Source organism: Amblyomma americanum, chromosome 4 (assembly GCF_052857255.1).
Source record: "Amblyomma americanum isolate KBUSLIRL-KWMA chromosome 4, ASM5285725v1, whole genome shotgun sequence".
Classification (NCBI taxonomy): domain Eukaryota; kingdom Metazoa; phylum Arthropoda; class Arachnida; order Ixodida; family Ixodidae; genus Amblyomma; species Amblyomma americanum.
The window spans coordinates 189,710,108-189,726,254 of NC_135500.1; the positions used below are offsets into that span (position 1 = coordinate 189,710,108).

The 16,147-nt window shown below is 49.8% G+C and overlaps 1 protein-coding gene across 1 annotated transcript in view; it reads left to right on the plus strand.

Moving 5' to 3' along the window:
• Window positions 1–16,147, plus strand: part of cv-c (RhoGTPase activating protein) — a 307,048-nt gene that overhangs the window by 246,783 nt on the left and 44,118 nt on the right. Inside the window, 2 exon segments of the mRNA XM_077663993.1 lie at window positions 6,786–6,857; window positions 14,483–14,564. Of these exon segments, the coding sequence (XP_077520119.1) occupies window positions 6,786–6,857; window positions 14,483–14,564 (154 nt within the window).

Sequence of the window (16,147 nt, forward strand, 5' to 3'; positions counted from 1 at the left end):
CATGCGCATCGTTCGTGTTAAAATTCGCAAATCTTTATTGCTTGTACTTCTCGATTTACGTCTTACTAGTTGCACATTCAGTGGCACGACTGTGCGCTTTCCATCTTCCAAAGGCCGTTTGCTCTTAGCAGTTGGACGCATCTTCGTAGTGAGAACATTGCAGCCCGACCAGACGCGCAACACTTGAAAAGGAAACACAACTACCGGCGATCGCTGCTGTCTCCAGCCCGTCGTATTCCTCCGTGCCGCATCTCTTCGCATTGCAATTTTGTGTATCATTGTGCGAAGACAGCTCTCGGAGTGTCCCTCATCGGTCTTCCCCGACGAATTCTGACGGCCGTGGCTATAGCCACTGTACCATGGCGGTGCGGCGGCAGTTCCCCGCTTCCGTCCGGAAGCTCCGGAACACCGTCCCTCGATGTTCTTGTGCGTGTTTCTGCGTGCGTACGCGGGCGCGTGCCACACACCGCCTTCGCGGCATCTGTGACCCGAAGGGTGCGTAGTTTCACAATATGCCCCAAATGCCAGGAGCTTGCCTTAGGAAGGGGGAGAGCAAAGGTAGAAAGTAGCTAGGTTGAGGAGGAAAGGGGGATATGGCGGGAATGAGCGGCGGAAATCGGTGCTGATAAAGGGACTGATCCTTAGCATGAGGCCGATTCGGGCGCCGGCGCATCGCCGGCGGCGAGACGACGAAGGACGAAGATCGGAGCCGATATCGTTCCGTGTCGGAGGGTCCATGGGTCTCCGCCGAAGCCGGAATGGGTTCGGAGAAGCTGTCCCTGACCGTAACGAGCGACGTGGTGGACTTTGCCGTCGTGTTTTCACTCTCGCTGCGTGCTCTCTTTTGGATTGTCTGGCCTCGCTCCGTTCTCCTGTTGTGGTGGGCCCAGGTGGGTAAAGCCGGAGGTGAAGGCTTTACCGGGAACCTTTCACCACCATCATTATCATCAGGCTCTTTTGGTTGTCGTGAAGGAAATGATAGAACGTAGAACTGGTCGTAATTTCAGTTGTCAGCGAATTTCTTATACCCTTTGTTTTTTTTTTTATATTGGCTGTGAGTAGTGCATGGGGTCGGAATATCACATAGTACTCCTGGGCATCGTTATAGTGAAGTTGAAGGGGCCTGGCGATTACTTCGTCACAGCCGTAGCTTCGTTATAGCCCGTGCTGGCCGAGCTTCCAAGGCGAATCGTCATTTCTTCGTTATATCCATTATTTTGTTTTGAACCGTTTCGTTATAACGAGGTTCGACTTATTTATAAAACATGATAGTCCATCCTGTTATTCCGTGGTAATCCGTCTTGAAAGATCAGTTGCCTGATGGAAGGGGCCGCTATTACGTCGCATTGTCTTTTGTTACGGTCTGTGTTTGCTGTTCTTTATGTCCCGTGGCCTAATTATTTTTTATGGCCTGTGTGAGTGGATCAGATATTAACTTAAAAATAGGCATAGCGGCTTTATGAACCTACACTGGAGTTCTTTCTTCACTCATTAGATTATGCAATGCATCTTGCCAATGGGGCTATATTGCAGCTGTTGGGGGCGGAATTTCCGTCACATGTACAATGGGAAACAGTTGTTTGAGATACTTTCCTTAAGCTGAGCTTTTTTTTTTTACTTTTATGTTGACTTAGACTGCTGGTGCATCTTTTGGATTTCGATGGCGGCGAAATTCTAGAGGCCCGTGTGCTGTGCGATGTCAGTGCACGTTCAAGAACCCCAGGTGGTCGAAATTTCCGGAGCCCTTCACTACGGCGTCCCTCATATCCTGAGTCGCTTTGGGACGTTAAGCCCCCATAAACCATAAACCGCATCTTTTGGAGACGAAACTTAGTGAATGTCTAAATTGTGTAGTGAAAGCATGTGTCATTTAGGGGAACGGAGAAATCGACTCCGGCGACTTGAGCGTCTGGAGTGATCGCACTGTCAGTTTGCCGCCCAGATGGCCACTTACTTCCTTCCAAAGCAGACAGACCTGCTATGAAGTCACCAAGCGCGCTCACGCACACACGCGCAGCTTGCGTGTACGTTGCTTACCGCCGCGCCCTAGACGAGTCTCCGAGAAGTCGTCCTTGGCTTCGCGGAATGCGCCGCTGACGAGGCTTTGACTCATTGCGTTTCGCGTTGTTTTTCTGCCCGTATGTGTGCGTGGACGCGAAAGCGCGGACGCGATTGGCCAAGCCAGTGCCGAGCATTGATAAGTGGCCGACTGCCAACACTGTCGGGCCGGCGAAAGTGCCTTTGATGGAGGACACGTCGGGCGAAAGCCATAGCCTTCCAAAGTGAGTTCATCGAAACGCCGCGCTGTCTCCCTGCCGTAGTCGTCGGGTCAGGAAGGGCAAAAACAAGTGGCCCGTGACAGGCGTAACGCAGAGCGCTGTATTTCGTGCCTGTTTTCCGGTGTGGCAACGCTGGCTTGTCGGTCGCTTGCTTTCGCAAACGGCTCGGAGGCTCGGACGGTTGTCCGCTTCATTCCGGAGCGCTTCTTGTACAACACCGCTGCTGCAACCGCGCGTCATAAACGGCGATTATCATAAGCGCGAGACTTGCGTTGAGGGGGCGCACGCGTCCTGCTTGTCTTCAGATAGCGTCGCCACGCCGCGCTAATCCTCGACCAAAGGTGACCCAGTTTGAGACGTCCCATGAATCACGATAGCCGCGGTGCACCATGTTTTATTCAGCTCACGGGAATCGCTTCACATGTATAAGGCATCAGACACGCGGCGTAGAAGAGAGAGAAAAGCCAAGGGAGAAAAAAAAAGCAACTTATAATTGAAAAAATGCGCGCATGAGCTGCGTTATGCAGTCAGACGCCGTGGGGTAACGGCGGCGATCTGAGCGTATATGTGCGCCTTGATCAGGGAGCTGAGGACACCGTTTGATATCCTCCTCCGATATCGACTGTTTGCACTCACATATCTGCGCGCACAGTGCGGCATGTTTTATGTATGGAGGTGGCCGGGGTTGGGTGAGGTTGGAATCGGCAATGCTTTTTTTGTTTTTCTCTCGGGCCAATGACATTTGATCAGCACTATTTTTTTTTCAGCTGTTATCTCCTTAGGGAATTTAGGCAACTGCCTGGGCCCGTTAACATTCCTTATCATAATGGGACCTACATTAGCTTTGAAGATGGATAGGTTGCTCAAGGGCGAATAGAATTAGTGAATGGAATGAAGACTTCAGCAGCGGGCCCGCGCCTGACTTCCGCGTGCTGACTTTTCCGGAGCATGTTGCGACGGGACGACACGTAAGCAGCAGAGATGGTGTATGTTATCCAGCCGCGTCGGTGTCGAGCCATCGGCGTGTAATAGACGCAGGATAGCGAAGACGAAAACCGAATAAACAGGCTTGATGATTCGCGATGTATATATACGTGTTTGCTGTTTGTTAGCTGAACGCGAACACCTGATGCGATCACATTTCGCCCCGCTCCAGCAGTGCTTTTCGTGCAAAAAACAAACAAACAAAAGAAGTGCGCATGCACGCTGCTTTGAAAACGTCTGGATCCGGACAGAGCGCGTCTGTAAATTAAGCTCGGCATTTTCGTCGGTCCTTTATCCCTTCCCTTACGGCGCGGTTCAGGTGTCCAAAGATATATGAGACAGATACTGCGCCATTTCCTTTCCCCAAAAAGCCAAAAAAAAAAAATTTCGTCGGTGCCTACCGGAATTCTTGCCGGAATCAATAGGGGAATATTGACTATTCGGCGCGGCCTGTGGTGGCCAGTGCAGGTAACCTATGATATTCTGTGGTAACGAAGTGAACTCCAGAGTAAGGGAAGTATATGTAGGCTAGTGGCAGACAGTCAGGTGTGAGATGTGTGGTTAGGACGTTCGCGGGTATAGGGGTGGCTGCAGCGGGCGCCGCGGGCAGACAGTGGAGAGGTCTTCGTCTTCAGTCATCACGTAACTGCACTCGAGCTTAGTAAAGGCCCGTAACCTGTTCTCTGTCGCTTAAAACTTTGCGGGTGTGCCTCATAGCCAGGGCAAAAGAAACATTTTCTCTGCGGCGGCGGTGCAGCGGCAGTCGATGACCAATCCCGCGTTGCTTGCGGAGACGAAGACATATCACGCATCATTCGGTGCCTGCGCACTCCAGCTCATTAGGAACACTCCCGTGAGCTGCCACTGCAATCTGCTTGTAAATGAGCAAACTCTAATGTGCAAGTGAGAATATGCGCCGCGAATGATTCTGCACTTTATACACAGCTGGAGTGCAGAGGCACGGCGGGTCGAACGCCGGTACCAGCGACTCGACGCGCATCTCTCCCTGCAGTACGCCGTTCGTATAATGTTGTTTGCTCTCCGTAACCGACGAGCAGATTGTTCTCATGATTTAAATGTTGCGACTCTGCCTCACAGCTACAGCAAAGTAAATATTTTCTCTGTGGCGGGGATGACCAAGACGCCGCGTTTGTTGAGGCGAAGACAGACCTCGGGGCGGGAGCTATATGCGACAAACCGGCAACGGCCAGCGGGGGTCTGATTAGCTAATCGCGGGGAGACTTGAGGGGGACGAGCTACATTTTGTGCGGGTGCAGGTCCGAGCGGCGAGTGAAGCGGCTCGGGCAAAATGCTTCGCGTGACGGCGCTGCTCGTCGCTTTCGCGATCATGGAGCTGAGCCGGCGGCGTCGTCCTGTACATGCACTGGCGCCTGCCAAAGTGAGCCAGGGGGGTTGCGGCCGTTGTGTAGTTAGTCGTCCCAAGGAGGAAACGGCCGCTCGGCGGCGCTAGGGCGGAGGAGTCCATCCATTGTGGGAACACGAAGATGGAGGCCGCCTATCACAATGGCGCTCATTGTTCCAGGGAAGCGGGACAAACGCGGTCTGTGCGCATTGTTCGCCCGTCATCGGATGACGAATATAAGAGAGCCAGTGTACGAGTCGTGCCTTGCCTCCCCCCCTTTCCCATACTCCCACCTCCTTGGCACAAGCGCGGCTTTTGCCGTCTCTTGATGGAGGTTGGTGGGACATGTAGCACGCTGGGCCTACGTGGCGTCCGAAACTAAGAACACGCAGAATGGCTTCGACGTATATATTCAGGAACCGGAGGCCTCCGAAGGTCCCGAAATAACGGGGTGGGGAACTGTGTATAAGTCGGCGAAGGCCGATTTCGAAACAAGCGGTTTTCGCGTTCTTCAAAGCAGGGGCAACGCGGTAGACGGGCGTTTTGCGTGTTTTTTTTCCTTTCCTCAACTGTCAGTTAGGCAATCGGCATGTCTGAGCAGGCTGGTTCTGCTCCGCTCACGTTAAGATTGCAGGTCATTGAAAAGCGGGCCGTAAAATTATAAGAAATAGGAGTGAAAGTTTTTTTTTTCATTTGTGCCGAAAAAAGAATCTTTCGGATAGGTGCTCGCTGTCATAGCAACCACTTTTTGTGACGTTGAATAGAAGCACTTATATTTAACGATATGAGTGTCTTGTATAATATTCCAAAATTGTTGATCGTAGCTGTGGAGCCATTGTGAGACATACGTACCGAGGCGCGTGTTGATCGCGCCTTTATTTTTTTTTCTGCTCTCGATCCCTACTTTCTGCTTGTTTTCTTGAGGAACGTTCGCAAGGCATGCGCGGGCCACGATGGGCTTTCTTGCGCCATCTTGCACAACTCGGTCTTGCTAATGAGCAGACACGTCACGCGGTGAATTATTTCGCTGTTTTTCTGACGCATATCCTTCTCGGCGGAACGCAACCCGAGAGCACCGCGCTGCTTCTTACGTGTTTTACGCAGTGTGGTGCATAGTTAACGCTCGCTTTGCTTCATTTGCCGGCAGGCACAATGTGTTCCTGCTGGAGCGCTGGCTCTGAAACGCCGTTCAGCATCTTTTGCAACAGTGTGCATTCGCAACAACGAATACGTGCCCAAGTATATGCGAGGAATAAAATTAAACTAGGTTGTGCCACTGCTTGCGCAAGCGCGGCAAACTGCGCGACCGGAGATGCCTTCATTTAGTGCTGCTTCAGTACTAAACCATGCAGCCCTCCTGGCGTTGCATTCTTAAGGGCCATGGACTTCGTCGCGCGGTTTCATTCTGCCTGTTTTTTTTTTTTCACTCTGCAAATTTGAATGCAGCGTAATGGCCTTTGTCGTCATCGCGCATAGGCACGTTCGCGCTACATTTAACATTATTCAAACATTTAGAGCTTTTATGAGAGCTGCTGTATTTTCTTTTAGCCCTGCTGGCATCCGACAAAATACAGAAGGTCTATACCTGGCCTGTCGGAAATCAGTTGTTGTAGGTGTGTCTCCGATTAATGTGGATTGCTTTAGCGTCGAAGTGAAGAGTATGCCGAGAACTCGACCGTCTCTCTCAGGTTACGTTTATAGGACAGTGGGTGAGGTGCTGTCGGTGTTCAATTCACAGAAGGGCGTTGTGGTGCCCGTACGGGCCCTCGTGTTCGCTTTGGCACGAACGCCACCCTGCCGCGGGAGCGGTTTTCTCCTAATCTGCGACCACTGCATTTTTTCCCCTTAACAAACCGCAGCACCTTGCTCTCTCTGTAGCGCAGCTGAATCCCGCGGTGAAAGCTATTGAGCCAATCTCCCGTAAAAATCAAGATCAAGAAAGATAAAAAAAATCGACTTGGCGCTAAGCACACGGCGGTTAGGCGCAGCTCGCGCACTTTGGCGGTTGCCGCCTTGGGACCTGCTCGCGAATGGAATGCCTCGAACGCCGCGAGGGTGTTAATTACCCGGTGTAAAGCGTTTGCCGCACTCGAACCGCGCGTGCTGATGCAATCTCGATATCTCACTCTCTCTCTCTTTCCCTTTCTGTCTCGTTGCAGAAGTCGAAGCCGTCCACGCTTGCGAATGGCTGCGGCAGGCCGGATTCCCGCAGTACGTGCAGATGTACGAAGGTGAGTGGCGGTGCGGCGCCTGTCGTCGGCGCGTGTCGCCGGAGCGCTGGCGTCGCCAGCCCTCGATGCCTGCCCTTGAGCGAGGTGGCGGCGCTGAACGCTGCCGGCTTGAGAGGCTCTTGACAGTTTTGTGAATGGAGGAAGAGGGACAGGCGCGGTTCGCGGCGGCGCAGCTGCAGGAAGGAGAGACTCGCGCTGTCTCGTTAATAGCGCGCAGCGTTGCGGCGGCAACTATTAGGCTGGTGTTGGCCATTCGGAAGCCCTCTGTGTCGGTGTAGCGTGTATGAAAAGCTCGGCACGTGGGCGACTCGCTGGTTATGGCTTGGTGATCTCCGCTGGTTATTATAGCTCGAGGGCGCCAGACATTCGTGAAGGGCTCTTACCGCGAGGAGCGCGACAGGTTTCTTCCATCCTGTCGTTTCCGAAACTTCGCTTCAAAGCCACGGCATGTTGCGCGGGCACTTTCTGGAGATCAGCGCGTTGGTATAGAGGCGCCACTGGGCTGTAGTCTAATCGACCTGTGAATCCCTGAACTTTTTAGGAGTGTTCAGCAATTCGGCTGCTGCAAGTGGCGGGATTGGTTGGTTGGTTTTTGGGGAAAGGAAATGGCGCGGTGTCTGTCTCACATCTCGGCGGACACCTGAACCGTGCCGTAATAATAATAATTGTTTTTTTTTTGGGGGGGGAAGGAAATGGCGCAGTATCTGTCTCATATATCGTTGGACACCTGAACCGCGCCGTAAGGGAAGGGATGAAGGCGGGAGTGAAAGAAGAGAGGAACAAATAGGTCCGTAGTGGAGGGCTCCGGAATAATTTCGACCACCTGGGGATCTTTAACGTGCACTGACATCGCACAGCACACGGGCGCCTTAGCGTTTCGCCTCCATCAAAACGCTGCCGCCGCGGTCTGGTTCGAACCCGGGAACTCCGGATCAGTAGCCGAGCGCCCTAACCACTGAGCCACCGCGGCGGGTAAGCAGCTGACCTTCTAGCGTTGGACCAATCACAGAACTGGTTTGCTTATACACGGGCAGCTTCACTGCTGAACTGATACGATCCGGGGAGCTCTGGTGCGAACGCTCTTGTGTGTTCGGCGATTGGTTTGCTGACAGTGTTTGTGTGCACTGTCTGTCAAACCTCTCGCAGTGGAGCGGAAGCCACGAGCGCGATACGACGGCTTCCTCAAGCGTTCTGTTCCCACGCGCTCGCGAGACCGCCTGTCACACGGTTGTGGAAGCTGCCGCTTCGCTCTCGTCGCTTCCGCTGTCGGAGTGGAGTGTAGCCTGTGTAACGCTGCACAGTTTACGTTGGCTGAGGTGCAGCGCACGTTTTCTTGAAGTTGAGAGAAAGAAGAGAGCTGAGCGACGGCAGGAAGGTGAGAAGCCGACGCAGATCGTGGTGCGCATCGCGACTGTGTGCGATGATGTATGCGTGGACACGATGCGTCCTTATTGCGTGTAGCTGGATCGGCATAGGCTGCGGTTTATCGGCATGCGACTCGCGGAAAACAAGAACTTTGCCTGCCTTTAACGCGCGGCTGTGCCTCCGCGGCGCTTGCAGCCAGTTGCCTCGGGGCACCCGCCGCCGCGCTGTCTGGCTCGCTTTGCTCGATCGTTTGAGGTGAATTAGCTAAAGTGGAAAATGTGTTGCCTTTCCTATGTTCTCTGTTTTCCTAGTTTTGGCGGGGGCTGTGTTTTAGGCGTAATTAACCACCAGCCTCGGGGGGATGGGGGTGGGAGCGTGACGCCGAAGCTGAACAGCGCATATAATTGAGCTGGACGAAGCGTGCGTAACGCTGGTGTCCCGTTCATCCGTTTATATAGAGCGGCCAGTCGCGATGGTGGTAGCTTGCGTAGAGGAAATATGGTTTCATGTTTTTTCTTAACCTCGCGAGTTGTCATTCGATACGACTCGGCTGTGTCGGAACACCTCGCTGCAAAGAAAAACATGCCTCCACCGCCTGGAAGACGTTGAAGTTACGCGAGCGTTAGCTGTTTGGTAGAGCGATCTATCGTCCATGAGATTTATTACCACCTTTGACCAATTTGGGCCGAAAAAGTTTTTCGACTCTTTGGAGCGCCATTTTTCCTTACCTCAAGGCGGTAGGTGCCCGGTCGCCATGAGGTATGAAATTGTGAGCTGCCGAGTGCTCATGTCACGGCCGCCATGTTAAGCCTAACAATGACTAAATATTAACCTAGTTAGGCGATATTCGTGTTTAACATGTTCTACTCATCGCGGCCATTACGAATATACCATTAGTTATATCATGACGTCATCGGTAATTAATTATAAGGAGTTAAATTTAAGCCTAACCATAACTAAATATTAACTTCGTTAGTTAATTTTGGTGTCTAACGTGTTCTACTCTTCTAGAGGATTCCAGGTATCTAATTCGTTTTATGATGACATCATTAGTTACTGAGTTATAAGCGGTTAATTATAATCACGTGACTAGTTAATTATGATGTCACACAAGCAGTGACCTCACCAAGAAATCACAAATTGAGTTGCTATATCGATTTACTATAGGGACCATCATCTTGAATTCCTCGGAAATTTCACGCCGAAGGGAGGTGTTAGCAGACCCCAAGAAATCGAGAAACGTGATGAATAAGAGCGAACGCTCTTAAAATATTTGCAGATAGAGAGGCGAAACGCGAGGCATAGTACAACTGCTCGAGAAATTCTTTCCCACCCATTGCCCGCAGGAAACCCTGTATTCTATTGAGGCTATTGTTTGTTCATATTCTACTAGTTCTTCAAAGCGGTCCTACCATGCTAGTGCGCATATATATGCAGTGTGCGGTTTTGGGGATTTCGGAGCTATTTATTTTTATTGAAATGAGCTTCGAGCTGGGTTGGACATGGTCGCTTCTCATTGCCTGCACATCGGTCACTCAGGAGTGAAGGAAGTGTATTGAGAACTTGGAAACAAACGTACAGTGGTACAAATTTTACGCGAATACACAGCGAGAATGTGCGGTGTTGTGCGCATAGTTATTATCGTCAAGCCACTAGGGCTCCCACAGAAAGTGAATACAAGCCTGGCAGCGAGGACTTGAGTAGCCCTGATGTAAACTCGTCAGCGAACTAGGTGCTGATGAATGAATGAATAAATAACTAAATAACTAAATAAGTAACCGAGGTGGTCACTAAAGGATTGGGTTGGAATGGGTCCCGAAGACTCAAACATTCCTTCCCGACTGCCAGTGGAGACGCTGGCTGTTCGTTATGGCTTCAGCGCGCCCTTCCGTAAAGCGCGCAGAACTGTGCTGGCTCAAATATTGATTGCTGAACAAATATGGCGTATTTTGGGGGAAAATTACCATACCGGGCCGATTGTACTACATTCTTCTATCTGCTCGCAAGTACCTATATTTTTGTTCTCCTGAATAATGTCGAAAACGAGCGAAAATTCCCGTAAATGTATCTAATCGCCTGCAAACAGTTGCATCGTAGGTCGGCGTTAATTCATCTTTTTTTTTTTCATCCTTACTGTTTCAACACAACAAACGGAAAAGTTTGTGAAAACTAACGACTCAATAGAAAGCGTGAAAACTAGTTTCGGAGTTCCCGGGTTCTTCGAACCCGACCGCGGTGGCTGCGTTTTTATGGAGGAAAAACGCTAAGGCGCTCGTGTGCTGTGCGATGTCAGTGCACGTTAAAGATCCCCAGGTGGTCGAAATTATTCCGCAGCCCTCCACTACGGCACCTCTCTCTTCCTTTCTTCTTTCACTCCCTCCTTTATCCCTTCCCTTACGGCGCGGTTCAGGTGTCCAACGACATATGAGACAGATACTGCGTCATTTCCTTTCCCCCAAAAAAACCAATTATTATTATTATTATTCGCTCTTTGTCTTGTCGCCTATATCAAAACATGGCACTTCTTCTCAAAATGAGGCAAAGCCGTAATTTTTACCTTTAAAACTCATTGGACTCGTGTCGTGTCGCTTGAATGGTGACTCACTGTGTTACCAGTCGGAACCAATGTTATCAGTGCAGGATGAATTTTCTTTGATTACGGAAAAGAACAACAGACAGAAAGAACCGGAGCGTTGCGTGCCGTATGTACAGTCAGGTCGGAATTAAACGCGAACGCGCATGTGCCGTACTTTTCTACCCTGCAGCGAGGTGTTCCTTTACAACCGCGGCTTATGAATGCGTGCCTCGGTAGACCTTATACGCAGAAACATGAATCAGGCTAGTTGTACATTGCAGCTGAAAGCACTCAGTAAGATATTTTGTTTTGTTCACGTGTCCTGTTCACGTTTTATTCCGGCCTGACTGCACAGGTTGAAGCAATATGAAAGGGAACGCAGGCACGCGTGGCTTCCGCGCTTCTTGAAGCGCTGCCGCCGACAGCCGACGAAAATGGCGGCACAAAGCGCATGCTCGGAAAGGGAAATCGTCCATGTTGCCAGTGAACGTTAAAGGTCCACAGGTGGACGAAATGTTGTTGTTGTTAGCCTATCAAAAATTATTCCGGAGCCCTCCACTACGGCACCTCTTCTTCCTTTCTTCTTTCACTCCCTCCTTTATCCCTTCCCTTACGGCGCGGTTCAGGTGTCCAACGATATACGAGACAGATACTGCGCCATTTCCTTTCCCCCAGAACCAATTATTATTATTATTATTATTATTATTATTATTATTATTATTATTATTATTATTATTATTATTATTATTATTATATCCACGGGGGGAGGAAGAAACTTCCAGATGCCGAAGGACTAAGTTCTAAAGATCGTTCAGCCGATGCGTCCTTCGTAGCCACGTCTGCAAGCGTGGGTAGCTTGACTTTAATCCTTTAATAAGTTAATCAGTCGGTAATGTTCACGAGAGAGGATGGCACTAAGCCGGATAAGAAAGAAGGATTAGGGGACTCGATGGGCTGCACTATGGAGGCCACGCAACCGTCGTTTCACACTGCTTGAAGGTGACACTTCACGGAGGCTGAAGTTGCGAACTTCTGATAGATTGAGGCGTTAGTCAGCCAACAATAGCGCACCAGTTACGTGGTGACGCAGTAGTAATGATGGTGGAGTCCGCCAGGGGCGGAAGAGGACGTAGTATTCTGTGCATGCAAGGTGCCCACCTGTAGATTCCCTCGACGATCGATCCATGTATACCTGATGCGTGCCAATGAAGGTGACAGACGATAAAGAGACTTAAAAAAAACACCCTGGCGCAAAAAGAATTAACACACACAGTAGAGACGACGTACGATGGCCCTGTCTGTCGTCTCCTCGTCTCTTTCGTGTGTGTGAATTTTTTTTTTTGCTCCAGGGTGTTTTTTCAAGTTTCAAGGTGCTAAACCAACTAGCCCGGCAACGTGCTTTACTGAGACGATAAAGAGGCGCCGGGGAGTAAGTGCTCAACGACATGCCTTAAATAAAATTTATACTGGTCTGAAAGTCTAACTTCTCAGTTTCGGAGAGTACTGCCACTCTATTGCTTCCTCGTGGTACAGAAAATAACATTTTAAAATTAACGATTGCAGACGCTATTGTGGCCGCAGGGCAGTGCGCGCACTCGTGAGCGAACTTTGGTGAGCCTCTGTGCATTCCTCGAACACACGGGCTTGACTTTCCGTCTGTTCTCCGTCAGGTAGTTACAGGCAGTGACCGAACGCTCCGCGAGTTCTACCTTGAACGATTAATAACTGGACGCCCCACTCCAGTTGTAACCTACACAGTGCTGTGCGCGTGTGTGATTTAATTCCTCTAAAATGAACTAATCACGCGCACAACCTGGACACATTTCTTATTGTGTAAATAGTTTGTACATATATTACTTCTCCCCCTATCCTCTCTTCCTGTCCCCTCACCTCTTTCATTTCATTTCTCCATTCTGCCTGCTATCCTTTATTTCCGCTGCCCCAGCTCAGGTGCTTCAGTATCGATGGCAGATGCCGGGGCTAGCAAAAATCTTTTCCTCCATTTTTACTATTATTTTTAATAAAACCACTACCACCACCACCTTCTCCCTTGGTTTGCCTTCGCTCCCTCCGTGTATGTTACGTTGATAATCTAATAAGAGTGGTGACGTTCCTTTTTTCCTCTCTAACAAGCAAACACTCTTTTACTTCCCTGACGTTTCTTTCCCAGCGGCAACTGCTCATGAGAAAGTATCGCCTGCTTATCATTTTCCATTTAGTGTGGCGACACTTTTAAACAGGCAAGTTAGCGTTTTGCAAAGAACGGAACCATTCTCGCCATTAGAACAGTCTCCGCCAATGAAATGACCACTGGTGATCATATCACGACTATGTGCAGCATTAGATAAACGTATTGCTGTTTAAAGCGGAAAGCAATATCTAAGTCAAATTATAATAATAATAATAATAATTGGTTTTTTGGGGGAAAGGAAATGGCGCAGTATCTGTCTCATATATCGTTGGACACCTGAACCGCGCCTTAAGGGAAGGGATAAAGGAGGGAGTGAAAGAAGAAAGGAAGAATAGATGCCGTAGTGGAGGGCTCCGGAATAATTTCGATCACCTGGGGATCTTTAACGTGCACTGACATCGCACAGCACACGGGCGCCTTAGCGTTTTTCCTCCATAAAAACGCAGCCGCCGCGGTCGGGTTCGAACCCGGGAACTCCGGATCAGTAGTCGAGCGCCCTAACCACTGAGCCACCGCGTTGGGGCATAAGTCAAATTAGAGAAGTGGTATCAGTTCATTACAGGCACTGACTGCAGATACTTGAGAGTCCGCATGCGTATGAATCATACGGTCCTGATCAATATTTTTGCGTATTTTTTTCCTGCCGCATCTTTTCTACTTGATTATAATGTGGCGCCATTAGCCTACGCTAAGTTGCTTTTCTGCAATTCTTGTTATGCAAAACCAAGTACCTGTACGCAGTGGAACTATTGCAGTTATTCGGCTGCGTATTATAAGCCTTAGACGTTTTCCACGCACCGAGATTATCTTGCGGTGTTACAACGCGAAACGTGGTTCCCTGCTGCTGACACAGAATTGTTCCTCCGGCTCTCGTGTCTGGGCATCGTCGTCTCGGGGCGCGGCGCGGTAATTGTGTTTCAGCCAACTAACTGTATGGAGCCCAGTCGCGTCTAAGACTGATCGCAGGCTATGCTGCTCAACACTGTGGATGCGCTTATCGTGGACTAGCTGCGCTAAGCGCGACGTTAATTATGACCCTGAGCTTTTGTTTTCGGGAGATATCGGCTCCAACACCGCCGCTCATCTAAATTTTCCCGGAAGGCGATCGAGCAGCCATGTTCTGCCAAACGTCTCGGCGCGCTCTGTCTTTCGATTACTACTGGCAGCTTGATCATGGTCGCCGATTTACAACCTCGATTGCCATCCGAGCTGCCGTTCTTAATAAAGCTATTTAATCCCCTGGGCAAGCGCTTTGCTGCATGAGGTTTTGCAAAAGTGCGAGGTAGTTGGTGCGAAAGGTTAATTAACCAATCAGACTATTGTATATCGAAAGGTCAGACATGGAAAGCCATCGTTTCAAGGCCTGCCCATTTCTTACTTTTCGCCGGTGATACTGGCCACTTATTTTTCAGTTCTTAACGACCGGGCGCGTTTGCTGCGATGTGCCGTCGGGATCGGCGTTAATGTCCTTTATCGTCGCTGTCTATTTTTCAGACAACAATTTTCCCGTGGAGATAACGACTGTCCTACGAGACCACCCGAGCTTGGATCCCGATGAACTGCAGTCGCTGTTCAGGTGAGAGGTGTTTTTTTTTTTTTCAAGCAGCTGCAATAGTGCCCCGCGTCTGTGTAGCGCGCATTTATTCATGCGAGAGCAAATGCGAACTTTTTTAAAACATGCAGTTGCCGCACATGCTAACTAGGACCTATATTTTCTCCAGTAAGATAGGTAATGGCTGATTGGTTGTGCTTCGGACATGTAGAAAGCACACGCTTTCTTTTTTTTTTTGCGCAATACACACTGGCATTGCATCTCTTATAACATCATTATGGGCGTTTTTCAAAAACAGGTGTGCCCGTAATTGTTGATTGTACTCCAGAAAGCGGCCCATGAAATGTCGCTGTCGATCGTTATTTCGGTGCAGACAGCCACACTCTAAACAGAAGGGAGTAAAAAAACGGAGTTAAGCGTTCGGGTACAGTTTGTCCCTTTTCGCTTCCATACAGGCGTATTCGTGTTTAGAGTGCAGGGGCCTTATGGAATCATTTTTCAATGCTTGCCGTTTATTGCATCCGCGCAGCAGAGAGCCACCATTCTCGAACTGGTGTAGGCAAGCTATTCCCTTCTCTGCCGCAAGCTAGGCGCTGTGTGCCGGCCAGCCGCGACTTTTATAGTGCTATTACAGCCGTAGGTCGGAATGCTTCGCAGTACGTATCACGTTTCATTGCCTTTTTATGTGAAAACTAGCTGCCAACATCGGTGATACATCGGTTGTTCGTTGGCACTTTTCTTCTCGTTCCTAATTTGCATGGGGAGATGCTGACCTCGGCATCGACGTTTCGAAACGCTTGCGATATGCAGATATCCTTTTACCGTATACCTCACCCTCTGTTGTCTCAGGTTCAATTTGCAGGGGCCACTTCAGCTTCCGATTCCTGTGGAGTGGCCTTCGTCGTATTGCTTTGCCCGCGACGAGCGAATTTAGCTAATGAGTCCGTGGAACTTTCGAGTGCGATTCGACCTGCAGGAAAATGAAGTATAGGATAGGAGCAGAGCTGGCGCCTTTCTTGTCTCCGCTTTCTCCGTTATGTCCGAGGCGAGGATATAAGTAAAAAAAAAAGCGAGTTCTGGTGTCTGTATAGCTTTTCTTTTTTGCTTTCGTTCTCATGGTACTGTCATTTGTGTATACCTCCTGTTGTGCGACTTTTATTTTTGTATCTTCTCCCCACTAATCAACTATTACTGCCTAAGGACTCCAGCGCTTAAGCTGCAGTGGGCATTTTATGGCGGTTCGCTTTGTGACTTCTTGACAGACATTTTTGGTTAGAGTTCGCGTGTTTTTCGCTTGTTTACTCATCCACAAACAAAGCCGAGAGCTTTTCGTTTTTTTTTGTCTGTTTGAGACCGCATTGTAGTACTAGAAAGCGCACGGACCTTAACGTCAGGAAGGAGGATTAAACAGCGAATCTGTACCCTTTTGTGGCTCCTGTCATGTGTGAAGTGAAGCGCAGGAAGACTTTTAAGATCCATGCCACATCACGGGAGACCAATTTACCCGACAGGCCAACCCTGTCCTTGCTCCTCCCCCCCCCCCCCCCCTTTTTTTTTTGTCTTACTGCCACAGCTACCAACAACTTGGATCCCGCGGGTCCTGCGAG